This window comes from Gnatocerus cornutus, chromosome 6, assembly GCF_029298725.1.
Source record: "Gnatocerus cornutus isolate USDA-ARS CGAHR chromosome 6, icGnaCorn1.1, whole genome shotgun sequence".
Classification (NCBI taxonomy): Eukaryota; Metazoa; Arthropoda; class Insecta; order Coleoptera; family Tenebrionidae; genus Gnatocerus; species Gnatocerus cornutus.
Window position 1 is genome coordinate 17565877 of NC_142238.1, and position 27287 is coordinate 17593163.

The window sequence follows — 27287 nt, forward strand, 5'->3', positions numbered from 1 at the left end:
AGAAATTTCACCACATCATTATTTCTGTAAATGGAGGGCAATAATTTTTCGATTCGAAGTTAGTATGTAAATTGCCAATGACAGTGTGTCCACCACGGAATTTTAATTAGTTTCGTAGTAGTTTGGTTTTATCGCGTATAAATTTGACAAGCACATGGTATATAAACAAATGCAAATGTTTTCCGGAGTTAATTCCCCTTATCTGGGGTAAGGGTAAACGTTCATTTGCATGATGTTATTAGCCGAAGCTTTAGGCTTTCGAATTGCTTTTCCCCACGGCCATTTTATTTATTTCCAGTTTTATCGCATTTGTGTCAATTCGACATTTTCGTTTAAATTGTTTTGACGCCGTGATTTGTTTGGATTTCTTTGTCGGTTTAATTATGTCGTGGAAATACCTGCATGTTGTTCAACTTGACGACGCCTATCTTTATCGGTAATCAAATTTTATGATAAATTGAGAGGAGGAACCGGCATCAAATCAATTTAAATCGTTGTTTCTAATTTACGATGGGGCAGTTATTAAATTAATTTGCTTTAGGCAGCGCCATTGGCACGAAGCAGCTTGTTGGATTAGTAATTTTGACGCCCAGAATCAAGTCTAGAGCATTTCAGTGCCATTGACTAATTGTCCTTATTAAACACACATTACTATATTATACCTATTATGTCTGAGTGCATTGTTTGTGTGTTTAATTGATCCTGGAAACAAAAACATTATGTTAACTCAATGGCACTGATATATTTCAGGACGAACTGGGAAATGCCGTTGGATGCTCAGTTGAAGCTTATCATGTTTGTTCATGGCTATTAATGCCAGACAATTTTTGGGATGTTGTTTATTTATGGAATATTTTATCAGTAATATAGATTTTCAATAAAACGTACCACCAAAACTGTAATGAAGTTAAATTAAACGTTATTAAATTATGGTTTGATGAAAATATTACGTGCCTCGGTAACGAGGTAAAAAACATCTTACATTCAGTTTTTAACTTTTTACCGACAGACGTTAATTACGATTAATTAAAAGCTACTTTTGCTCGGTTTTTCCAAGTAATTGATTCCAATTTTTACATTTAATTCACCGTGTTTGGCGAATTTCTTTTAAATTCCGCGTAATTAAATTCTATAACGAGTTTACCAAAGAACCGGGGTCAGAGAAAAATAAACTTTATATTGAACGTTAAAAATGGTGGATGCGCTTTATTTTTATGTTTGTGTCTCAATTAATTCTACGGTGCCTACATGTGTGTCTATATTTAGCCCGATCAGAGATATTATAATTTATTTCTTATTGGAAATTTTATCGCGGAGCCAAGATCCACTTATAGTGATTAAGTCATAAACTCAGAATTTATGTTTCACGAAAAACGGGCTTGATTTTAAGAGCTGTATGATAATAAAAATTTATTAGGAACGATTTTTTTCCTTGAGTTTTGTTAATTTTTATGTTTATTCAATTTGTAAAAGTTATCGATTCATGGAGCTTTTGTGTTCGTGTGAATTCAATAGCTTTATGTTTTTGTATTGTATTGTTCTCATTGAAAGTCTTTATATTTAATTTCGTGGGTAATTAGTGCACCGGTTATTTTGTTTCACAGAATGTTGTTAATTTAGTGGAAAATTTGTAAACTAAAACAACATTTTTGTTGCTATTCAAATTAGTTTACAAACCACATATTTGGCGCAGTCTCCGCAATTTAATTGTAAAACTAGTTGTACTCAGACACGGAATAAAACGAATAAATAAATGTCACGTAAAATCGAACAATTTAGTATCACTAAATTATGATAAAAATATAGAGCAGTTCATTTTTCGCTGACAAACGATGCAAAACATTAATTTTTAACACGCAATTTCAATGTGAGCATCGAAATGGATTTTATTTTTGGAAGCTCAGTGATTGCATGTTTACAATTTTCATTCCCGATATTTAAAAATTATTGCTGGAAGAGACAGCAGGCAAAAGTGATGAAATTAATTTCGTTTTTACACCCGATTTAATGTGGTAACTTTTTTTCATGGTTTTGAAAAATGGAAACTAATGATCTTTACTTTTAATTAAACGTGTCTACATCTCTTCTAAATGCAAGATCATCAATTTTGCACTACTTAGGAGTTGCACTAGTGTTTGTTTTTTCTCAATTTGGACGTCTGTTTCGTTAAGCAGCAAATTAAATTTTTATTAGACGGAAAGCTGTAAGACGTGACGGCTGAACATGGATTAAGTTGGTTGTCTTTTTTAAGTTCTTTTCTTGAATTGTACCAGACATGGAAACTGTGGATTCTTTGTGAACTTCCAGGTGTGAACTGGATTGCATGCCTGAGGATTATTTTCACTGTTATTGTAGCCACAAACGCACTTTTTGTATTTAGTAACTCATTATCACGGATTACAAGTACGCTCTTATCAGCGGAATCTTAAAAATATCGATTGGGTCAGCGGAGCGAAAACACACTGTTTTTTTTTTATTGTGCCTAATGCAACGCAAATACGAGAAATACAAAGTCAAAAAGGAGATAATTTATTGGTTTTGTACCTCGTGGAGTTTACATTTTCCAGTCCACTTTATGAGTGTACACAGCTCGAGCTGGAAGTTGAAGTAAAAATCTGCCAACGCGCATTCATTGGCATTCAAAGTGCTCGAAGTTCGCCATTAATCATGTTGGGTTAATCCCAAAACCTGTCAGAGAATTGTTGTTTTTACCTTCAGGCGCAGATATCGCAATATGCAGGACCTCCTAAATGAGGCAAACGGCTGTTTTCTTTGTTGCTTTGCATTCATATTTATAGGCGACCCAGACCCGGCGGCTTTGAAGTGCTCTTTTCGTCTACGTACGTGCAAGAGGCGGTACCCACCATTCTGGGGCCCGTCACACGCGACTCGCTCTTATCCATAGTGCGCTAACAGCTTCTGTGCATCAATTTCATCCCCTTTCTCGGTCTCGTTAGGATTGTCTCGCTCTGCGACAGTGATGTATTGGCTGCACACCTAAAAAGAATAAGAAGAAATTCGGATCCACAGCGGGGAAGAGTTTATGATTAATCTATGAATACACCGCTGTTGGAGCGTAACGTATTTAGGCAGGACCGGAAGAGTGATGGTTTTATTGGCATTGGGGGGCAAATTTTGTATTTCCGTAAAGTAGTGCGGAAAATGAAGCTCATTTCCACTAAGTGGAATTTCGGTCGCGTTATTCCCATCACTCAAACTGTTGCTGCTTCGTGGTCATTGTAGCGCGACCGATTGTGGGCGAATTTCACATTTTCTTCCAGAAATTGGAGATTGCTTTGACGCCCCATCAAAGTTCGCCGCCCGGTAATAAAAAAGATTCGAAAATTTCGATGTAATAAAAAGTCATAAGGAACATTCGATGGACGGGCGAGTCGGCACTTTTCCAATGCCCGATATTGACTTCGTAACATGTGTTAGAAATGTGTATATTGTTCATAGAGGGGGGAAAGTGATGTGCCATGTTTGACTTTCATATTCCAGGAATTGCATTGTGGATATTACCAATATGCGAGAACAAAGGGCAAAATTTGTCTTCGTACTGCCCAATGGAATTTCAATTTCGTTATTGAATTGTTCAGGTTCGAGCGCTTTAATGGCCTGTAAATTGAAATATAATGGTAAAAAACTTATGGTGACAGTTTACTTTGTAATAAACAGTAATTTTGTCTGCCGGGTCTAACGACTGCTGTTTTCAACTATGTTTGAACTTTGTACACCACCATGGCGTAATTACGGAAATTCATTCGAACTATCCGCAAATTCATGCTGTAGGCGGTTAAAGTTAGATTATTACACTTGCGCGTTATGTTGAAAATCATCATAAAAACTCGCAACTTCCCGCAAATTCAATAATACACTTGCGTGCAAATGTATCGGGCCATCTTGAAAATTTCACTTCAACTGAAAAATCTTCTAAAAAAAATATGTCAATTTTGCACAAAAAGGGCGTCATTTAAAAGCTTGTTTCGTTCTGTCTAAGATGACAAAAAAGTTCAAAGTTAATTTTATTAATAACCAAATACCATCTTTTAAAGTAAAAATGTCCAATTTTCTCACTGTTAAAAATTCGATTTCATGCTTTTTTTTAGGCTGAAAATGCTTAGCAAACCATTTCGTAGTAGCTTCTATTTGACGCGTTTGGCATATCAAACAGGCAAAAAATAAGTTCTAAAAAATGTATACTTTGGCTGTAAAAGCAGCCTAAGCACTTGCTTTACTTAAAATCATCAGCAAGATGTGACTCGTCGCTTAAATTTAAGCCGTGCAACAATTCAAAAACTACTGCAGAGGTACTTAGGAACTAGTGCCTTTCCAGGTAGACTAAAAACTGGAAAACTTGTTGCAACATCTCAAAGAAATGATCGATTTTTTGGCACAACGTCATGAAAGGATTGGAGGTAAAATGCTGTGCAGATAAAACAACGGCTACATGAAGTTCGAAGAATAGATGTTAGTGAATGAGACTAGACTTTTGAGCAATGAAGTCAAGTTATGTTGTTAGATGAAACCAAACTGTGCTTACACGGACATAACAGAAAAGTAAAAGTGTACAGAAGATATGGGGATCGATTTGCACAATGCTGCGGTTTTTAAGTGAAGGAAAAACAGATCAGTTTTTGTGACTGGTTCTCGAATTGATAAACGTAAAAGGGATTTAACAGTCCAGAGATACATAGTGGATATTTTGCAAGAACCCGCAATGCCTTATGCTTATTTGTCGGAGACAGTTTCCTGGATATGCACAACAATGCAACATCACACACAGGAGCAATCGTTAGACAATATCTTGATAGGGATGAAATTCTGGTTCTGGAGTGGCCGGCATGGAGTCCCAGTATGAATCCGATTGAGCACATATGGGATCATTTAAAAAATGGGTTGTGAGCCAGAAATCCTGCGGCAGAGTCACTGTATGGTTTCAAAGTTGCGATCGAAGAAGAGTTGCACCGTCTCCCTCAAGAAAAAGTTATTTTATTGATCAGACCCATGCCTAACCGTATGGAAGAGGTTATTAGGGCTAATGGTGGCAGCACCCGTTATTAAAAATAAAAAATTCTTTGGTTAATCAATTGTACTTAAATGCTGTATGTTTGTTTTTTGTTTAAGTTTTACTAAAAATCCAGAAAACTTATTAAATAATGAGTGCACGGCGGTATAAATAAGAAAGTACAATCTTTCAAATGGTATAGTAAATCCAGCGAGTAAATAGGATGATTTGAATTGTATGGCATGAAACATGGCAACTTGAAATACTCGAGAATTTTCCGTCTTTTTGGGGATATCTCGATTTAAGTTGGTTATGCAACTACGCCTTTAGAAATTTGTCAATGATTTGACATTCACTGACATTCGTCATTCTTGACCACTTTAAGATCCACTTTTTGTACTGTTCCTTGAGTTTTGTTGGTAAAACAGTGTCTAATTACTAGTTTTTCGGTTTTTCTCTTGTGCAAATTGTCTTTTGCAAGTTTCATGATGAGTAGATTCAAGATCTGTTGGTCAACTTGACCGAAGTTTCCTAATTAGAATGTTGATAATGAAAGATTTGTAACAACTGGACTGCTAATAAAGTTTTGTGTGCCTCTCGATTTTCTGGCAGAAGGACTTACCTGACACACAGCTTTAAAGTGTGTAAAAATGAGGGTTTTTGAGGTTTTCTCTACGTTACCAAATTAATGACGAAACACCGAATTAGCAAGTTTGTTAATTCCCTTTCTATAATCAAGTAATAGGAGCCATTTTTATAGCAGTAAGTTTAGTAAAAATAATGAATAAATTAGCATCATGACAACTATTTTAAATTTGGCGGTTGTTGGTACTAGTTTTTATCGCGCAGATTTGGTTAGAAAACTGTCATCTATTTATTCGTGGACAGACTATACCATTTTTCTTAAATTCTAATAAGTCGTTTTTGAATCATTTTCATTTGAAATTAATTTTTTTAAGTGGCCCGATACATTTGCACGCAAGTGTATTAGTTAACGGATAACATAGTCACATTTTACAAGCACTTGCTGATTCCGCGTACCCACTTTGGATTTACATAATAACATACAAGAGTTCCTTCGAAAATGAAAGTCTCGTCGACACAAGATTAGCCTCGAGCTTGATAGATAAAGAAGAATCAAGCGAATATTTTCCCAATCAGAACTTCGTGGCGGTTGGCGCTTTTTAAATTTATTCATCATTTAGCGGAGTTTCACTTCATCATGCGTCTTCACTATGAAACCACCTCCTGAGATGAAATTAAATTGCGGTACAAATACCCTGCTGATGTATGAAAATTAGTCAATATAAATTCCAGAGGGTTCCTTTGTCTTAGAAAAAATTTAATAAACAATTATGGTAGTTCAAAGGTTACGTGTTTCCAATACTCGTTCAGAAAAATACAAGTCGTCGCGATGACGTAAGTCCTCTCTGAATTAAAAAGCATTTTTCTGGCGGTATGCCTCCCCTTTCAACACTCCATTTCAATTATCATCAATCACACAGAAAAAATTACTCAGGACGCGAGAAAATGGAAAAGGTAGCCTTTCGCGAGAAAGCAAAGTAGCATGAGCCATTAGGGAAGTTGCCTAATTAATTTATAAAAAAGTTCTTTGGATTGATAAAAGTATCGACGAGATTCTTCAGTTGCTGGAGTCTGTTAATTGGAAGCTGTTAATGTTACTGTCGTTATTACCGCAGGTGTTGATTTCAAATTTTCGCGTTAGCAATGAGCGTAATGTGGTGACCACTAAATCACCATAAATTAGACCAGAAGCTAAATGGTGTTGGAATAATGTTGATATTTTCATATCTCGTTTCAGCGCTGTTTGTTACGAGATTATTAATCTCTGAAGGTAATAATGGGAGAGAGATTTATTGCGGGCGCGACTCAGGGTCCAGACCGCTTTAAATCTGCCCAGAACCCCAACAAACGACTTCGATTTATATCAGAGAACCATTTAGCGTCCGATTGATTGAATTTACGGCAGCGAAACTCAACATCCTGCAGAATATTCCTGAAAAGTGCTAATCTAAGGCAGTGATCCTCTTTGATGAAAGCAACTTCTGTAATAATCGTAAGATCCTGAAAACAACTTTGCTACTCTGTTGATGGACTGAAGCTCTTTCCCAATGATTTAAAAAATAATAATTGTCAATAAAAGTGATCCTTTCAGTTCGGGCTCTCACATAATTCCTTCGGGACAAACGATCGTCTCACATCTCACATAAAAGGTTTGAAGCAAAATGTCCATCCGGAGGCTAAAAAGAAGAATTCGATATTAAATTTCCTTTGAGCACTTTATCGACAGAATTTTAATTTCTCTGGGAATAACAATGCCTAGACTTCAAAGCTCAACTTTGTGAAATTAAAGGATAATAAAAAATGAGAAATTTGTAGCATAAGCAGCAACCACTCGTGTCAAGTTTTTACAAAAACGGCTGTAAAATCAACTATGGTTGCAGCCATCTCTAGAGGCTAGCAGCGGCTAATTGGCAAAGTGGAATTGACGTTAATTAGAACGGGAGAGGTTTCTCGTCCATTCAGTGAATCCTCACAATTCGGCAACTGTTGCTTTGCGAATTGCAACAGCCAATAGAGGAGCCATGCAGATGCTCCCCTTCGAGACTCAATCCCTCTTTATCTGTTTATCTGGAAATTAGCCAGAACGCGCCTCTTTATTACGAATTATTAGACAACTGAGCAACACTTTGCAGTAGAATAGAAGGTTCGATATTGCTAAATTTATCTTCTCGCGAGATTCAGTCTGGCTCATCGTCATCAAATATAGAAATCTGCTAGGTGGTTCTCGGAAATCGGTGGACTTCGCTTTTTTGTGGGTTTGGATTTTGATTCCTTATTCGGTTATATTATAAAACAAAGACGGCTACAGAAAAGCTACGTTCACGAAAAAAGGGAGGGCCGTCTAGTTAACTGTTTTTTGTTATTTAACACTTAGCAAAGAAAGTTTTAAGATAACTTTTTTGTGTCATTCGATCTTTGAAACTAGCTAGAAATAATTGCGCTTGGCAAAATGTTGTTTCAAAATAATAAACAATTTTTAAAGCTAACTGACTTGAAAAATCCATTTTAAAGCTGTAACTACATATTTTTAACTAATCGAAATAAAATACCATTTTTAATATATTTTTAAAAATGTAGTTAAAAATTTTAAATATTTTTAAAGTTAACTATTTTTTACTATGCAATTAAAAATGTCATACATTTTTTTAGCTATTTTTAGCTAATTTAAAAAAATTACTTAAAAATCTATTTTAAACTAATTTTAAAAAACTGAAAAACTGAATGAATTTGTTACCAAAAATAGTTAAAAATAGTTAACGATTTTTAAAATTATGTAACTGAAATTCTATGTATAACTATTTTTAACTATTTAAAAAAAATACTTGAAAATCTTTAACTATTTTTAACTAATTGTTTAAAAATTTTGCCATTTTTAATGAATTTGTTGACAAAAATAGTTAAAAATAGTTATAGATTTTTAAAATTACGTAACTGAAATTCTATAACTATTTTTAACTATTTAAAAAAAAATACTTAAAAATCTTTAACTATTTTTTACTAATTTTTAAAAATTTTAAATTCTATAACTATTTTTTACTAATTTTTAAAAATTTTTTGCCATTTTTAATGAATTTGTTAACAAAAATAGTTAAAAATAGTTTTTAAAAAGATTTTTAAAATTACGAACTGAAATTTTATTTCAAATAAAAATACTTAAAAATCTTTAACTATTTTTAACTAATTTTTAAAAAATTTTTGCCATTTTTAATGAATTTGTTAACAAAAATGGTTAAAAATAGTTAAAGATTTTTAAAATTACGTAACTGAAATTTTATAACTATTTTTAACTAATTTAAAAAAATACTTGAAAATCTTTAACTATTTTTAACTAATTTTTAATAATAATAATAATTTTTAAGTACATAATTAAAAAAAATATATTTTTTTAACAAATATGAAAAAAATCGCATCGTAGTTGTTTACCTTTCACTTAATCACATCTCATAAACTGGGTAGGTTTTGCGAATAAATAATTTGTTGGAAATAAATGGAGCCCTGAAAAGAGCTAATGTATATCCAATGGAATCTTAAAAGGGCTAACGTTTATTTATCTCGACTGGTTCGTAAGGTGCGGTTTTTGCACTTCGAGTTCACCCTGTAAAGAGAAAATTTGCTAGAGTATTACAAAAATTTTGCTTTATTTTAATGTGTTACCTCAACATTGTCATTTTTTCCACGTCCTGCGATATGAAACCACAGGTCCGGATTTGATTAACTTTATGGTTTAGTGAAATGAAATAGTGGATGCAATTAATTTGAAATATGAGGACTAGACGACTACTGTGCAGCTCCGCTAATATTTTTTCCCATTATTCTTTCTCTTTAATGAAAGCTTTATTTACCAAGACAGATAATTTAAGACGAAACGACTAATGCAATGCTATTTATATTGATCAAGCTTTGTTAATAATGTCATATCCCGTTTCAGGAATTCGCAACGCTCACGAAGGAACTCAATGCGGCGAGAGAGCAGCTTCTGGAAAGGGAAGAAGAAATATCGGAGCTTAAAGCGGAACGAAATAATACTAGGGTGAGTTTGCATCATTACGTTTATCCAGGGTAATACGTCAAATCGGAGCCATTTATTACGAGACGCGGTATTATTTATACATCAGAGGAAGAAACAACGTCCCTGTGACAGGATAACTCCGTTTCCCGATTTATTTATGCAGCATATTGTCACGCTTTATTTTTTTGATAAAAGGGGAACGAGGGTGAAAACCATTTTTGATTGCTTCGTTAATTTTGACCAAACAGATAAAGCGAGGCAGACACAATAAAATGATAAATCGTCTGCTTAATTTCCCCCAAATTTTACTTTGGTGTACAGTTTCAGTTAATTTGAATATTCAGCAGCGGCTTGCCACTGAGTCTTATCTCGAGTCTAAGACGGCGTAGTGTGGCAGCCATATTCAAATTGTATTATCGTTTAGTCTGTTAAAAGTTAACTTTATAACGTAATTTGTTGCAGAGGAGTATTGAATTCACGTGTTGAGATGTTATCGTGAAATAGCGCCAAGTTTATGGGGCCCCAGAGTGGGGGTTTATATTATTGTGCCGCTAGTAAATTCTGTAATATTCGAAATGCGTTGGAAATTGTTAAATATGCGTTAATGATGTGCATGATGGAACAATACGTGATTGATTTTACTTCAATTAATTTAACACATTGCTGTTTTACTAATTGGGTTGGTGCTTCTGAAAAAACTTGATGATTCCCACCAGACCGAACAAAATATAACGTATTTGCATAAAGTGGCCATGTGCATACCATTCCGTCTGTCTAAATTTAAAACATAGCTGTGTTCAGCTCACGGAATGGGAATCCCGACGTTGTTCATATTTTTCGTTAGAATTATCCCCTAATGGGACTCTTGATTGCGTAATTTATCTCTATTAGAGCAGAATACCATGTACTGACGCCATTTGAATCTTTCCGGAGTTTAAATCTTGCAGAAAACGAATCAATGTAGACACCAGTGATGGATCTCCCTATTCTTGTAATTTTCATTTTGTCTGCTTTGATTGTAACAGCCCCCAAAACCTGCATTAATTTTTTTAATTTGTGAAGTTCGCGTTGTTAATTTTACCGCTTCATGTGGCTTTCCGTAATCATGCAACCACCCTCGCACCTGTACTGTTCAGCTACTTGATGACGTCTAGTTTATGCATCCCTGATTACGCTCTGAGGGAAGCTGAGGCTTTCATTTAATTAGGTCGGACAGTGTATGGATCTGGGGTTGATGAACTTTACTGAAACTTGCACGATTTGGGTAAAAACGTTATCCTTGATCAAAGTGAAGACGGTTTGAAGGCCGCAAAGGCACTTTTATCTACGTGTATCGGCTTAGTTTGACATGTTACGGCTGTAAATCAATACGATAAGGAGGTGTGCGCCGGAGGATTCTGTACGAGCTGAAATTAAGTGAGGGTCAGTCGACAAATGTGAAATATAAACAAAACGAAAAAATAGTTTAGTTTTCTGATGCTCCAATGTTGGAAGCGTCGTTATAGGATTTTACAGGTTCGCCAGATCTTTTATTCACAATAGATTTTTTGGGCGGGTCAAGGTATCACAACTTTACGACATCGCCTCGTTCTCAAGCTCGCATCCAATTATCACCCTTTGGAGAATTTACTTAAGATGGAGAGATTGTTGGCGTATTAACTCCAACTTTACTGTTTTGTGCAGTTTGAAACTGGCACGTTCTTCACGTGCCCGGCTTTTATGACTCACATTTTTATACGCAACGTGTCTCCCTGTTTAGAAAAACTCAAGTAGCCAACATTCGTGTCTGAGGAAATGCCCAGCACGAAGAGTTAATGGACGGTGAAGCTACAAGCGTACCACCTTTCCGTAATCCCAGCAACATTGAAGGGTTTAAAGAGGCTTTTACTTGCTAACCCCTACTTGAACTCACTTTTCCTACCCTCTAGAAATCTCAACTTACGGAGTGAATTTTCTTTGCAATTCTTGCATTGACGTCTTTGGTTAATTTAGTAACCGCATCGCGTCAGATTTCTTAATAATTAACAGAGGAAGGCGGAGATTTTATGGCGCCGAATTCGGGGGTACAATAGGAGATTTGTTCGCGTTTCCAGGTGGCGCAGGTTCTTGAGATCCTCATCCCCAATTTAATTTAATTGACGCGATGGCGAAAAAATTAGTAAAGAAAATCCAAAAATGATTGCTACCAGTTAAATCTGAAACTTGTCCCGCTCCGACATTTCCTTTGCAACACAAAGACGATATTTCACGAACACAACAAAGAACTAAATTGCATTACGTTATTTTGTTTTTCTCCAACAAATTCCAACCCTTTCCTGCCTTCCTTTTATTTATCCGTAGTGCCCATGCTTTGCATATTAGATTTGCGAAAATGTATTTAAGATGTAGGACGACACGGTGGTTGAATGCAAATCCGCCACTGTTTGCGGCCAAAGAGCTGACACCTCCATCCGAATTAATTTATCTCGGCGGTTTCGTCTGCAGACTTGTGAAACCGAGCATTAGTTGCTGGATGATAACGCCAACGAACGACTTTGTTTAAACAAACGACGCTTAATCGAGAAAAATAATCTGCTGGCGTGTAATGCAGGGACGTATTTAAAAAAGTATGCAAAAGAGTATCGAATTTCTTTTGTAATTCCGCTTTGTGGACTTTCTGGGATATCGTGCAATCATTTATAATAATTGAATAGCGACAGATCAAGATCGAGATTATACGAGCATCTTGTTTTATGTCTAAGGGTTTCAAATCGCATAATCTTACCATAAGAGTAGTATTTCGGTTTCACGTATTCTAATGCGATTTTCTGGGGGCTGTTGAGTGATGTTTAAAGTTTGATACAATGTAATCGAAGGTAGTTCTTGAGCTGACAACAAAACTAAGTGTTTGAGATTTCCGGTTTAGATTAATAGCTAGTTGGATTGTTGTTTTATTTCACAGGCGAACAAAGAATGGCACTAATACATTGTACGAAAAGCTTGAGTGTAAAAGTTTGTGATTCTTACCTAGTTTCGGCGTTGTTGATGCAGACACATCAGAAGTTTTATTTATGCAATAAATTGCATCAATTTTTTATCTATTTTCTGCGCAATTCGTACATTCTTCGAGGGAATAAAACCTAATAGTGTATTATGAAACGCGTTTCATAATGAACATTTTGCCGCACGCACGACGAGCGCAGCGAGGAGTCTCATAAAGTAGTAAGTGCGGCAAAATGCATTATGAACAAGTATCTTACGCTATTTTTTCTATTTCGCCTTATTTTAAACGAAAAAACTTGATTTCGAAATCTAGGGAATTTTAGGGTAGTTGGCATGAGCAAAATGATCGGGAAAACAATTCGAAGTAGCCAAATCCAATTTCAGTCAAATCTAAATCGTCAACGTTGACGGTTTGTCTGCTGCAAACCTAAGAAAAATATAAGTTCCTGGAAATATTGGCACGGGATTGGTCCATTACGATACCGAAATACGCTCAAACGCGTATCGAAATATCTTCATTATGAACGCGAAATAGAAAATAGTACATTATTACACGTATTTCATAAAGCGAGTATTGTAGCACGAATGAGTTTTGGTCCCGACGAGCGCAGCGAGGAGTGGTCAAATAGAATGAGTGCTACAAGTCGTCTTATGAAATGAGTGTAATATACTATTTTTTCTACTTTGCATTGCAAATAAATTTAAAAACTGCATTTGAAAGAAATTATTTTCGATTAGGGATTTTTGACAAGTTAGGTTGGTGACAAAAGAGGTAATGACATTTGTCTAACAAAATTTCAATTCAAATAATTACTGACGTTTTCTGTTAAATTTTGCAAAATTAGGTATTACAACGTTTGCTTTTCTTCTGGTTCATTATTCCTAATTTCACATTTTCGTGATCATGATGATGATCATCATTGAGATTTTGATTCAACGTTCAAGTGTCGGCATAATAACATAACCAACATAACCAAAAAAAATACTGTTTTGCGTGCTATAATAAAAACAATTGTTTTTAAAATTAAAAATTAAAACGCAAACGCGTTTCACAATGAAAGTATTGTTAACGCAAAGTAGAAAAACATTTTTGTGGGGAAATGTAATTCGTTGGCACTACGCTGGCTGCAGTTTCTTGTGCACCGGACACATCTCTGCCACTTCCAGCTAGAAATTAGTATCTTTTTGTCCTCAACAAAGCTCGTTTTATTGCCAACTGCGCCAACTTTTTCGTATATACGAGAGAAAATTAATTTCCCAAAAACGTGCACCTCAGTTTTCATTAAAATTTCGCATAGGATCTCTGTTTCCGTTCATACCGTTGAGTTATTACATCTTCAACAAAGTTGGAATTGAACCTCAAAGCTGAAATAGTAATATTCTATTCATTCCTTGGTGGAGTGAACGCGTTTTTTTATTTTGAATGCTGTATTGCATGCCACGCGATTATTTCCGAGCTAACAACATTCATCAAATCGGCACAAGGAAGTAAGCGCCACGGTTTAACATTTCCATTAAATGCCGCATCTGTTTGTCCTGGTTGTTTAACAGGTTATTTACCGGCGTCCTGCATTCGAGGATTGATGATGGCGTGTTGGACAACATAATTTAATTTTGGAATGAGCACTACAATTCTAATAAGTGTTGTTTTTAGCTACTATTGGAGCATTTGGAATGTCTTGTGTCAAGACACGAAAGGTCGCTCAGGATGACGGTGGTGAAGAGACAGGCGGCCGCTCAGTCCGGAGTTTCAAGCGAGGTAGAAGTTCTGAAGGCACTTAAAAGTTTATTCGAGCATCACAAAGCTTTAGATGAAAAGGTGCCAAACATACAACAAAAAAACAGTGCATCATAAATTACACGTTTGTGGCTTTTAGGTACGAGAGAGACTGAGAGTAGCTTTAGAAAGAAATTCAAGCCTAGAAGAAGAATTAGCTACAACCAAAGAAGAGGTGAGTTATTGTTTTTTCTCACGATGCGGGCTGATTGCTTCTTTACAGTTACAACAGTATAAACAAGGAGTGATACCCTCCAATGTACCTGCCGTAGAAGATAAACCCAAAGAGAACGGACAAGTCGATTCAGGGGACCAAGTATTAAATGTTAATAATAAGGTGATTATATTTTTTACCGTGAGGAATATAAAAAGCATGTCACGACTGCTTCAACATCGTTTATTTGGAGCATTTTTTTACTTCTTCTGCTTAATTAAAATTCTATTCAAAACTGAAACTTTGTCCGTGCTATCTTTTATTCTGGAGCGGCTTCGAAACTTGACAGTTTTAGCGAGTTCACTCCTTTTGTAGATGTATAAATGTAGCTTATCACTTTTAATGTACTTGCTTTCTTAAATTTTACTTTAAATTCTGAACAGTACAACTCGAAACTAAAAAGAATTTCACATTTCTCGTAGCAATTTACATTTTCGTCTACACCCACATTTTATACAGAAAAACCTTAAATTCATCTTGTTACGTGGTAAAGGGCGTAATTAGCGAAACCACTAAACCGTGTAATATACCGTGCTTATGTCAACACATGCTGTATTCTCTGTAGGACTACCGGGGGCTTCACAACAACAGATAAATATGAGATAACCCGTGTCTCGGAAATTCTTGTTATTGTAGTAAAATTAATGTGCAGTAGAATAAGAATTCGAGCCTTTACTGCAGAAGAATTTAATGCGTCTCTTTTTTAACATACCACAGAGAGAACTCACACTTGGATCGCTTGGTAGGACTAAGCCTCTAACTTTTATAAATTTATTAATTTGCTTCGATATGTAGCCACCATAGGGCTGATTACATGAAATCATTATTTGTAATAATTCGTTGCATGTTTAATAATAGATGTTGTGATGTGGCATGTTGTTGTGGGACTTTAGGCAGCGTCGAAGCCTCGGCTCACAAACGGCGGAGTGGAACCAGAGACTGACAGCGCTGCTCGGATAGCCGATCTTCAAACAGCACTGGAACAGCAAGTGAGTCTAATCCGTCTAAACTAAACTTCTTCACAAAGTGCCCAACTCAACATGACTGACTTTTTCGTGTAAACAGACTGGAGAGATTAGCACCTGGCAAAGACGAGTCGCGGAGATGCAGAATCGCCTCGGCGAACTGGAAGAAAACTTAGCAAAAGCACAAAAAGAACTCCTCAAAGCACAAGACGCCAACTCGAAATTGCAGAGGGATCTGCGGGAGAACGTAGCGCAGAAAGAAGACCAAGAAGAGAGGATCGCTACGTTGGAAAAACGCTATCTGAATGCTCAGAGGGAATCGACGTCGTTGCACGATTTGAACGAGAAACTCGAGCAAGAACTGCAGCACAAGGAAGCTCAGCTTAAGGTATTTATAGTGGCGGTTTCAATTTTGATAAACACTTATTAAAATTAGTTGGCCTTGCAAAAACAGTTTAATGTTATTTGTGCAGTTGCAAGAGGAGAAGATCGCTGCAATTCAAGAGAAGCTGGAATTGGCCGAACAGAAACTTGCCCAATTTTCCAAGTTGCCTGAAATGGAGGAGCAGTTGAAGCAGCGCATGGAGGCGCTGACTCAGGTGAGACCACAGGTACGAAGCTCTCAGCTCACTTCTAATGTTTTTACTTGTAATGTGTTTTAAATCTAGCACCGTTTCCGATCACGTTCTAGTTGTTTCCTCTAACTGTGCACTCTCAGGCGCGTTTAGAGAACTGTTGCGCATCGTTGTACAAATCTTATTAGAACAAATAGCTCCTCCGTCTTCCGACAACTAAATCTCAGTGTTAGAGCTTTCGATGTTTTATTTAGATGACTTATTTAGACCGTCCGTAGCAAGTGAGCCTTGAGCCTACTAACCAGTTCCGTTGATTTTTACCATCAGTGAATTTAGGGCACTTGAAACAAGCTGTATGTTGCATGTTTTTAATCAGTTTAAACTAAATTGCTTGACTTTAGCAGCCAGATTGGAGTTCGTTTTGTAGAGCATGAAAAACGAACACTAATTATGACTGTTTAAAATCATGCGAGACAAAGGTATGTTCGACGGGAAGAAGTTTAGTTTGTCGAGCATGCTTTTACACTAGACTAGATTAGTTGTTTTCTAGTCGGAGCTCCGTTATTTTCATACTTCTTTCAGGCTCAAGAACGCCATGGTTCCGCCGAAGACCGCATCCAGCGGTTGGAAGCCAACTTAGACGAGAAGAACGCCGAGCTGATGCGCCTTAACCAAAGACTAAAAATGAACGAAGAGCACAACTCTCGTCTTTCGGCGACGGTGGATAAACTTCTCTCCGAATCAAACGACCGCCTTCAGGATCATCTGAAAGAACGAATGCACGCCCTCCAAGAAAAGAACAATCTAACCCAAGAGCTCGACAAAACGCGCAAAATGATGGAAGAGCTCGAAGGACAAAAAGGCGATATAATGAAAGAGTTATCAAAGTCGCGTCTAGAAATCGACAACGTCAAAAGACAAATGTTGCAACAAGAAATCGCGTATAATATCCAACAAACGGACGCTTTAACACGTTCTTTGTCGCCTAACGCGGTCGATCCGAACAGTTTTTCGCGTAGCGCTAGTCATTCCAGCTTCGATACGCATTCCTTGCCTCGGCGGCCCAACAAAAGCAGAACTCCCATCGACGAAGACCCCAATAAGTTACCGTTCGGTTCGCGGTCCATGGCCGAACATGAATGGGAGAAGTTGCAACAAGCGCACGTTTTGGCCAACGTCCAACAAGCTTTCGACGTCTCCAGTGACGCGGAAGGTGACGACAACGATAGTCTCTTCAGCACGGCCGATATGCTGTCGCCGTCCGGACACACCGACGCCCAGACTCTAGCAATGATGCTGCAAGAGCAGTTGGACGCCATCAACAACGAAATTAGACTCATTCAAGAGGAGAAGCAGAACACCGAGGCACGAGCGGAGGAGTTGGAGTCGAGGGTTGGCAGCATGGAACACATGAATCTCCTGGCAAGAGGGCGCAGTCTGGAACGACAGAGTCCTCCTGTAAGCGGTAGATCTACTCCAAAATCGCATCATTCTCCTCAAAGGGATTATATGCATAAGTATCATACGGTGAGCGGGGTTTTTCACTACTAATCCTTTGTGGAAGGACTCACCGCGCAAAGCTGTAGAATCATTGCGATGGATTAACACTGCATGTTGATTAGATTTCGTTGTTTTGTATGAGCGTAACATTGTTAATAGGGGATTTTTCATGCCGGAAATTTAAGAATCGTTGAAAAATCACTTTCCGTGTGGCGTTGCGCTGGTGGTTCCTTCTTCTCAGATGCATGCCCTCCATTCTCATCGCACTTTCACTGCGTCATAAAGCCAACTCTCAAACGGAAAACAAGATACAATCTAGGTGTGTGAAAATGTGATGTTGTAGGCACCTGCATCTATGTCACCGGCGCATTTGCAACAATATCATTCGACGTTGAGCCCTGGGGCCCTCTCTGAATCGTTACCTTCCAGTCAGGTTTGTTATTTAACATGTCCGTCGGTACTCTATAATGGTAAACCCTCATCATTTTCGATTTACCATTGTATGGAACTTATTTTGTTGGCTTTAACAGACATCACACGCACATTAATCTCTACTCACTAGCAGCATGCGTATTGTTTAATTGACATGGAATTCGTTGTCATTTCGTCGATAACGTACTTGTTTTGAACAGCTCCAATTGGCGCCGTTGTCGTCGGAAATGTCCAGAGAAGAAATGCACATGGGCGACAGTAGCAGCGGCGGAGGAGCATCACCGTTGACTGCAAGATCCCTTCGATTGGAACGAGTAGCGCAAGCTCTGGCTCATAGTCAGGAAGAACTGAGGAGGTTTGTGTTTGCTATTGCTTAAACTGTGGCGTGAGTGAGAGTTAAAAATGTTCAATTTTTACCGCATAGACGAACTGGGGCAAGCGGGTTACCTCCCGGAGTTTCATACAGGTTATTAATGTGGCTAGTTACCGATTTGGCTTTTTTTCGTTTCGATACTGAGTGTTGGGAAATTCACGACACTCGCGTTTTGTACATACACTGCATGATTTTTGTTTTTAACATCGAACCCGTTACCACACGAGCTTTCAAATTGCCTACACATACCGCATGTCTGCATAGATGCATGCTTGATTAGCCATAGTTTAGACAGTAGAGTGCAGTGTGTTTAGGCAAGGCCAGACGCACACACCTCCATCACCTCTATCCTCTCGTCACAGCAGTCAGGAGAGTCTGCACAAGAACACGATATCTGGCGTGCCTAGGGACGTTTCCGCGGCGGCAGTGGCAGCAGCGGCGGCAGCTCAAAAGAAAAAAGGCATTAAATCGTCACTGGGACGATTCTTTAGCAAGAAAGAGAAGGTGAGATGAATAAAGCCGAGGATTAAAGTGTTGACGTTGTTTTTATAGGTGAAAGGTAAAGAAGTTGGGAGCGAAAGTTCGTTGAATCTTAGCCAGACGAGCATTGGAATGGCTGATGGTGATTTAAGCGACTCCATTAGTGTGTCAGGGAAGTTGGGACAGAAGGGAGACTTCGATCGCAGGCAGAAGAAGAAGTGGGTGTATGATCATTTAAACATTTATTTAACTTTATTTCTCACTTTCAACGTTCATGAAGCACATACTTTTTTAATTTAGATAAGGTATCAAAAGTGTCAAGACCTTGCGTCAGAGTCACAGGGTCTCGATATTGTAGTCGAACTAACTTTCAGTTTTTAAACTCCACATGCCTAATATGCTATATTGCAGTATTAAGAAAGCACTCGTCAGCTTCACTTGCAAGCTTTCCGCTTCATTAACAGAATTAACGGTCGTAACGGTCACAGCAGTGCAATTCATTCTAACCACAGACTAATTAATACCGTCGAACACCACCTCCAGACAAAACTGCAATATAAAATATTATTCGTAGATTTAGCATGTTAGATTTTTCCAAAAGGTCTCTAGAGGTGCGTGTATTAATCTGAACAATCTTCTCTGTAAGGGAGCGTGATTACAGACATGAACTCCTTGCCGAAGCAATGAAAGCCGGCACACCTTTCGCCTTGTGGAACGGTCCTACCATTGTCGCTTGGTTGGAATTATGGGTTGGAATGCCGGCTTGGTATGTGGCCGCATGCCGCGCTAATGTTAAATCAGGGGCCATCATGAGTGCCCTGAGCGATACCGAAATACAGAGAGAAATCGGAATCAGCAACCCGCTCCACCGCTTGAAATTAAGACTGGCTATCCAAGAAATGGTGTCATTGACGTCGCCATCGGCACCGAAAACTTCAAGAACAACGTTAGCTTTTGGCGATATGAATCATGAGTGGATAGGGAATTCGTGGCTGCCTGCACTCGGGCTTCCTCAATATCGCACCACGTTTATGGAATGTCTAGTCGATGCGAGGATGTTAGATCATCTCACGAAGAAGGACTTAAGAGGGCAACTCAAAATGGTGGATAGTTTTCATAGGTAAATGCGTGAGAGAAACCATCGATGACTGATTTATTGGTTTCAGAACTAGTCTTCAGTATGGCATATCATGTTTAAAACGATTAAATTATGATCGTAATTTATTAGAAGAGAGGAGGAAAAACTCTGAAAATATTCTACAAGACGTTCTAGTCTGGAGCAATGAAAGAATTATTAGATGGGTTTCTAATATCGGGTTAAAGGTGGGTGCAGTAACAAACGTGATTGTTTTTTATTTGGTTGTTTGTAGGAATATGGGAATAATCTATTAGAATCTGGAGTCCATGGTGCTTTAATTGCGTTGGATGAGAGCTTTGATGCGAACAGTATGGCTCTCACGTTGCAAATTCCAACTCAAAACACACAAGTAAGGGTTGAAATGTATATCGTTGTATTTCTGACGGTGTTGATTTCTAGGCAAGACAAACTTTAGAAGTAGAATTCAACAATCTCATCCGCGTGGCGACAGATCGACGAGCAGATGATCTAGTCCGGTCCTGATATGGCCCAGAATTTCGTTAAAAAGATGACCATGTAGTGTTCCGCTGCTCGCAGTCATACGCAGCCCGTGCTACCTCCCTTCTCGTCGATATTCGCTGCAGAGATCATTTGTACAAAGAAAACCTAAGTAAAAATCAGACTTGTGTATGAAATGACATAAGAGCTTTAATGAACTAACCTGTATCGTAAATAACTTATAGTATTATTAATTGTACATTGAAGTTGTTGTTTATCTGTTGGATTACCAGCGAGTATATTGTTGAATGTGGCAGCGACAGTCAGTATTATCCCATGCGTGCCTGCACTCGGTGCTGCCATCTGTTGAGCTTGTAGACACTGTTAATTTGCTGATTAGCTAGTACAAAACTACCGGTGTCCTCGTAAAGCTTCTGGATGTGGATGGTTTGTATCCGACTTGTACTCAGCTATTTCACATCTTGATTAGCGAATCCGATTCTGAGTGACAGTTATTTCCGTTATTCCAATAGGTACCCGTATTGAAAAAGCAGTCATTAGTTGTACTACTCTGTATATATTATACAGACGATATATATTTTTAAGTTTTTATTACATTTAGTATCTTTTATACAACATTTGTAATATATTTTTACTTGTTATTTATTTTAAATCTAAATATAACTATTGTGCTTATTATATTGTTATTAACTATACGGAGTTGTGCTTACGCTCCGGGAATGATTGTCATTACTCGTATTTGATCTAATAATAGTGTTAATTTATGTACATTGCATTATACATAAATATAACGAAAATCGAATCATTTCCCGGATTTTTATTTTCCACTCCAAGGACACAGGATTTTTACCCAATTACTTTTTTATTAACTCAATTAACGGCGCTCTTAAACAAACACTTGAGCAAGATAAATTTATTGTCTATAAAACCACTCACTTTGATCTCAGTTTTTGTTTGGAAAGCATCAAGAATGGTTCGTGCTTGGTACATTGAAGGCGACGCGTTACAAAGCCCAAGAGATGAGCACCAAAGACTTCCTCCAAAGTTCATCACTTTAGAAGATTTGTATAAAGTGTCAGGTGTCGAACATCACGCGGTATAATTCTCTAATTTTTTTATTAACTTCTCCACTCGTCTCATTTTTTAGCTCAACGTCGATACCTACCAAGCTGATGGTTCTTTACAAAAAATCAAAGAAGAACGGGGTTACGGCTACGAGGATGAACTTGAAACTCCCAGCGAGGGCGAATTGGAAAAATTCTACAAAGAGCATCTCCACGAACATGAAGAGATCAGATTTGTTCTTGAAGGGAGCGGTTATTACGATATTAGAGATAAGAACGATGAATGGATAAGAGTAGAAGTTGTGAGCGGTGATTTGATTATAGTTCCTGGAGGCTGCTACCATCGCTTCATGTTGGATCATTCGGTAAACGCGATAAACTTTGTTGACTTTACTTAATTACTTTATTGCTTAGAACTCCTTCAAGGCGAAGAGACTGTTTATGAAGGATCCGCAGTACACCGCACACGAACGACCAGTAGATAACATGCCGTCTCGTCAGGACTATGTTAAAAAATTACAAGACGGAAAGTTTGTTATTGAAGATTAATTTATTGTAGTCAAATAATAAATAATTAGGTTTATTTGTTTATTATTAATGAGAAACTCCTGGGGTTAGGCAACCAATAAAACACCTTGTCACTTTGACATTGACTTATCATATCAAAGTTTGGTTATGTTTTTGTAAATATAAATATCGCGTGACCTTATGGCCATCACTCTTTTGATCAAAAGACGAGAAAATGGTTCGTGCTTGGTACATGGATGATGATTCCTCCGACCAGAGGCAACAACACCACAGAAACCCACCTAAATTCCTGACACTTGAGGAGCTCTTTGAAGTCTCTGGAGTGGAATATTTCAAGGTAAATTCAATCATTGTCGAATTAGCACCACTATAAATTTGTAGCTAAACCTGGAAACCTTCTCATCCGATGGCGTCTTAGAAAAATTAAAAAAGGACAGAGGCTACACTTATGAAGATCAAATGACATGTTCTAAGGACTGTTTGCCCAATTATGATCAAATGTTAACAAAGTTCTTCCAAGAGCATTTACACACAGACGAAGAAATCCGTTTTGTTGTGGATGGATCTGGTTATTTTGATGTTAGAGATAAAAATGATGAGTGGGTTAGAATTGAAGTTGTTGCTGGCGATATGATTATAATTCCCAGTGGAATTTACCATCGTTTTACGTTGGATACAAAGGTGGGGGACAGTGGAATTTTTCTGTTACTCATTTTGTTTTGTAGGACTACATCAAAGCGCGGAGATTTTTCATTGGGGAACCTGTATGGCTGCCTTATAATCGCCCTGCTGATGACATGGACTGCAGAAAAGAGTATTTGAAAAAACTGGAGGCAGGGAATTTTAAGACACTTTGAAATAATTTTTGTTAATATGTCTGTTTATATAAATATGTTGCACAGCGTTTGATTTTTGGCGCCTCCACCATTTCTACCGTTTCAGTAAACCAAGACTGAATGAGTTTAATTTATTTCTATTTTATGGAAAGTCGACATATTTGTCGTGTTATTTACCTAAATGCAGAAAAAATAGGAAAGGTTAGATGTGTTTGGGCTTTGTCTCAGATGTCTGTGGAATGTTTTCAACTTATTACGACTTGTACATATTTTCTTTAATTGAAGACTTGTTTACAAAGTGTATTGTTAGCTGACGAGACAGCAAATATAAAACGTATTTGTTTGTCTTCTTTTTTTATGCAATAATCAGAGGAGATTCGGTGTGGTTTTTTTCGATACTTTTTTTTCTAAATCCAAACATTGTCAACTCACTTATTGGTATTTTATACGAAGCGCACGTCTCAATGTGAACTAGAAAATCACATTGTAAAAGCCTCTAGTGTCTTCTAATCGAATCCGATCGAATTAAACAAATAGTTATTGTTCACTGTGCAGCATAACAATGGCCGTTGAGCTAATTTGTAATTCAAACATTGTTAGTAAACACGATAACAGATTTTAGATATTAATTTGAACAACAAACACTTCGTGACCCTTTCTCTAGCTGTACTAAACGATGCGTTTCCGGTTAATAAAATTTTGTTATTTCAAACAAATTATTTGCTTTTTTTATTCGTAAAATACCTAAAGAACGAATTTTATGAATCAGTATATTCGTCAACATTTGCATATTTGATTTGTGAACCAAGTCCTCGTAAATTCAAAGCATACATATTCAAAAGATTGAAAGAAACCACCAAAGAATCCTTTAAGCACGAGCAAAGGCTGTAGAATCAAAGAGTGTCTGCTGTAGGATACAGATATTTAGCTATAATTCAGTGTCTTTATAGGGTGTAGAAAATTTTCGACTGATATATTTTTCTGCATTTAAATGCGCGTCTACAGTTCACCAAACGCTCTAGTGCTGTTATGGCTTTAACTTTTGAATACAGGAAAAAGTTTTTAAAATGATTCTTTTTCAATAAATCAACTTTAATTTATATAAAGCGATGAATGATTATAAATTAAAATTAATTTTTAAAACTATCTGATTTTAGACGTCTATTTATTGATTGCTATACTTAATAGAGCTGACCGATAACAATAATCAAGACACAACATTCAAAACACGTCTAGGAATTCTGGATTACCGGAAGTTTCAATGTTTTTTCGGCATATTTGATCTTTGACCCTCATAAACTGCAAAGAAAGAGCTAATGAGGGGATGAGATTTTCAGTGGATAAAACAGTGGATAAAAATGGATGGTATAATCTGATTATTTCAGGTATATAAACTCACCAAGACGCCAAGTTTTTGGGACTTTCCAGTTTCTTTTATTATGTCGGTTTAAAAATAAAGTAAAAGGGCAAATGTGGGGATGAGAATTTATTTAGTGCTTACACTTTTGAAAAGAATCAGTTTCTAGTAAAATTCAGCTTCGTCAACGTGTGTCTTCCCTTTTTTCTGTATTTTTTTTGGTTCCTGAGTTTCGAGTTCGAATTTCAAACAGTCTTTCTCAAGACTAACAATAGCAGATCTTTATTTTCATAAAGAGATTCTTAAAATCTTAAAAATAAATAAAACAGAATAATTGGCTATCTTGTTATAGTTTACGTGAGATAATAAGTTCATTCAACAAGTTCACCGTGTCAATCAATCGAGTTATAAGATAATTATTATAATTCTATTTGTAAGTTTCATATAATTGCACTTCAAGTCGTATTTTGAGGAATTTCATTGCTTCGATTTGTAAGACTGACCAGCTGGGTAAAAATATTTATTACGGTTAATTTCAAGGCAGATAAGACCCAACCACTATTATGTTATTATGTTTATGGGGTTTGCGGTAAAGTGGCTGTAAACGATTTAAAAAGTCAAAGCCATAACCGCACTAGAGCGTTTGATGAACTGTAGGTCTGGACATCTTATAATTAACTTGAACTTCAGACTTGTCGTGCACTGTCTGCATAAAAATGATGCTAATCAGTCGAGAAACTTTGTATGCAAGCTGAAATCTGAGCTCAAAATGCAAATGGGAGACATGAAGAACACCAGCGATTGCATGTTTCAAACTTACCGATGTTCAAGCTGAAATTAAAAAGAATAAACACTTTCAATCACGAGGGATTTTTGTTTCAATGAATTTAAATTGAACGATAGATTTTTAAACTTTCTTCATTAATGGTAATTTCGGAAAATATCACATATTGATAGCAGAGATGTTGTCACGTAGAAAAAGATCTGTCAATCATTTTCGACGCATTCACTATATTTTTTGCACGATAGAACAAAACGGTAAGTAAAGTCCGTTTTTTTTTTTCAAAAAACCACCAACACCGCAATCTTCTCCTGTATTACAACCGGCGACGTTGCCTAGGGAGATTTTTGGTGAGAAAATAGTTGGCAAATTTTTGAAATTTCTGAAAATTGGGCAGTGTTTCCGTTAAAAACGTTCCTTTTACAGCCTGTTGGATTGCAAATTAAAGGATTTAATAGTGAAAACACTCGGCACAGCCTGAAAGGTCGTTTTGTGTGATTAAATTGTCAATTAGGCAGCTAATCTATTTGATTTTATCACCAAAAAGTCACCATCGACGACGTTGCCGGTTGTAAAGTGGTAGGAGAGAGCGGTGTTGGTGGTTTTTTAATAAAAAAGCGGACTTTACAAAATTTACTTACCGTTCTAGAACAGTAAGCAAAAATTTAAAAATAGTCATTGAAAATGAAGGATTTATATCCATTCTCAGACCGAAATTTTGACTTTTCAGGAATTTTTGAAGCACAATTAATGTCAATTATTTGTAACATTTTTAGTTTTATAAAAATAATCGAAATTTGTCTATCGTGCAAAAAATATTATAAGCATCACGAACGTTAAGGACTATACCGATCTCAGACAATAATTAGAGTCGTCGCTGCGCTCCTCCTCCAAACAATTGTCTTCGATCGGTAAAGTGTCCTTACCGTTCTTAATACTTAATATACTATTTCGTTGCCCGATTATCTGAACGAATATTTTTATTCTTGTGAAAAAGTTGACTGAGATGACCATCTTCTATCCATCAGTGAACTTGCTGCTCCCTAAAAATCACATTACACTATAACGTTAATACCATTTTTGGCCTTATGAATTGTAAACGTCAAATTAACATTCAAATGACATCTTCGGAAACAATATATATGTCATACCAATTGATAGTGTGGCCCCCATTTTAGTGTTAACTAGTATACATGAATGACCAGTGTATTGTATTGTGTTAGTAAAATTCATTAAAGTTGGTACTAATTGGGGTGTTTTGAAGAAGAGGGGGATATCGTGTCAAACGTCAATATGTCAAAATGGATTTGTTTACACTAACCTACAAACTTAAATTTATGAACTTCGCTGGCTCTTAAAAACTGCACTGTGAATTGAAAGTAGTTGGCAAAACACTAAAAGGCAAGATTATATCAGATTAATGATTTCAAGATTTCATTATATCATTTTGCACATCAATGCAGTAAGAGTAACGTGTGTGTAGAAACTTTTGGAGCAAAAACTGATTTGTAGCTGGGTTTAGAGATAAAATTGACATCTTTGCTAAAGCAAATAATAAGCATATTATTTGTAAACTACAAGAAAAGTGGTGTTTGCCTTTGACAACAATTCATTGCAAAAAATTTAACAACGCTAGAGTTTGAAGATTCCTTCAGAGTTTGACATAGTAGGGCATTTGGTCATAAAGTTAATAATGTGTGCTGAATTTACGCAAATCCAGTACGGTTGCAAACATTCATGAAGTAAAATCAGACAGTTTCCAACTAGAGTGGTTTAAGGTTAGAGTTATCAAATTTTGAATTTTCTACTTCTTTGTGGACGAGTAGGCCAAGATTTCGGTTAAGATTTCATTCTAGTTTCACTTGCATCACTTCCCTTGTCCTCTTTAATTCTTTAATTAGGTGATTAAACATTCGTGTTTCAAAAACACAATAGTAAACTGCTAGTCGGCGAGATTCTATTACTTCACTGTTAATAACAAACAAAGAAACCACTTATTTAAAAACCATCCCAATTTTTAATGCAATAACCTCATATTTTCGGAAGAATTCAACAGTTTTTAATGTTATTCCAACGCGAAATGTAAATGTCTCATCAATGTTTACAAATTTTGACGTTCCTGTCAAAATGCTGCCATGCATGTCGGCAACTTTTGGTGTTTAAAAATATCCCTATCAAGTACATTCCTCGACACAGTTTTTGGGTACAGTCCCAAATTTCGGGC

General features: G+C 36.8%; 3 protein-coding genes across 23 annotated transcripts in view; all 3 read left to right on the forward strand.

The window, feature by feature from the left end:
- Positions 1-21304, forward strand: part of Liprin-alpha (PTPRF interacting protein alpha) — a 65111-nt gene extending 43807 nt beyond the window's left edge. For 2 of the 21 annotated variants that reach the window (XM_088038100.1, XM_088038111.1), the window contains exons 2-18: positions 9522-9623; positions 14239-14403; positions 14462-14536; positions 14585-14698; positions 15469-15564; positions 15641-15928; positions 16014-16151; positions 16698-17642; positions 17959-18048; positions 18248-18402; positions 18472-18513; positions 18726-18924; positions 18973-19124; positions 19547-20020; positions 20067-20223; positions 20271-20387; positions 20438-21304. In XM_088038100.1, the coding sequence (XP_087894226.1) occupies positions 9522-9623; positions 14239-14403; positions 14462-14536; positions 14585-14698; positions 15469-15564; positions 15641-15928; positions 16014-16151; positions 16698-17642; positions 17959-18048; positions 18248-18402; positions 18472-18513; positions 18726-18924; positions 18973-19124; positions 19547-20020; positions 20067-20223; positions 20271-20387; positions 20438-20521 (3393 nt within the window). In that variant the 3' untranslated portion in view covers positions 20522-21304. The remainder of the gene's footprint in view (positions 1-9521; positions 9624-14238; positions 14404-14461; positions 14537-14584; positions 14699-15468; positions 15565-15640; positions 15929-16013; positions 16152-16697; positions 17643-17958; positions 18049-18247; positions 18403-18471; positions 18514-18725; positions 18925-18972; positions 19125-19546; positions 20021-20066; positions 20224-20270; positions 20388-20437) is intronic. The other 19 variants (XM_088038104.1, XM_088038101.1, XM_088038105.1 and 16 more) reach the window with 19 other exon arrangements.
- Positions 21305-21449: 145 nt separating this feature from the next.
- On the forward strand, positions 21450-22143 carry LOC148173550 (acireductone dioxygenase-like). The gene is made up of 3 exons (XM_088039420.1): positions 21450-21593; positions 21645-21926; positions 21976-22143. The coding sequence occupies exons 1-3, from the start codon at positions 21468-21470 to the stop codon at positions 22108-22110; spliced, it is 543 nt and encodes a 180-aa protein (XP_087895546.1). The 5' UTR covers positions 21450-21467; the 3' UTR covers positions 22111-22143.
- A 44-nt stretch (positions 22144-22187) lies between these two features.
- On the forward strand, positions 22188-22993 carry LOC148173551 (acireductone dioxygenase-like). The gene is made up of 3 exons (XM_088038825.1): positions 22188-22426; positions 22471-22770; positions 22815-22993. Exons 1-3 carry the CDS (start codon positions 22304-22306, stop codon positions 22944-22946), a joined length of 555 nt encoding a protein of 184 aa, XP_087894951.1. The 5' UTR covers positions 22188-22303; the 3' UTR covers positions 22947-22993.
- The last annotated feature ends 4294 nt before the right edge of the window (positions 22994-27287 follow it).

Excerpts from the sequence above, each read along its gene's own strand:
- LOC148173550 (XM_088039420.1), top strand. The coding sequence starts at position 21,468 with ATGGTTCGTGCTTGGTACATTGAAGGCGACGCGTTACAAAGCCCAAGA. Across the intron at positions 21,594-21,644 it reads CAGGTGTCGAACATCACGCG|CTCAACGTCGATACCTACCA; the intron begins GTATAATTCTCT and ends CTCATTTTTTAG. Across the intron at positions 21,927-21,975 it reads GCTTCATGTTGGATCATTCG|AACTCCTTCAAGGCGAAGAG; the intron begins GTAAACGCGATA and ends TTTATTGCTTAG.
- LOC148173551 (XM_088038825.1), top strand. The coding sequence starts at position 22,304 with ATGGTTCGTGCTTGGTACATGGATGATGATTCCTCCGACCAGAGGCAA. Across the intron at positions 22,427-22,470 it reads CTGGAGTGGAATATTTCAAG|CTAAACCTGGAAACCTTCTC; the intron begins GTAAATTCAATC and ends ATAAATTTGTAG. Across the intron at positions 22,771-22,814 it reads GTTTTACGTTGGATACAAAG|GACTACATCAAAGCGCGGAG; the intron begins GTGGGGGACAGT and ends TTTGTTTTGTAG.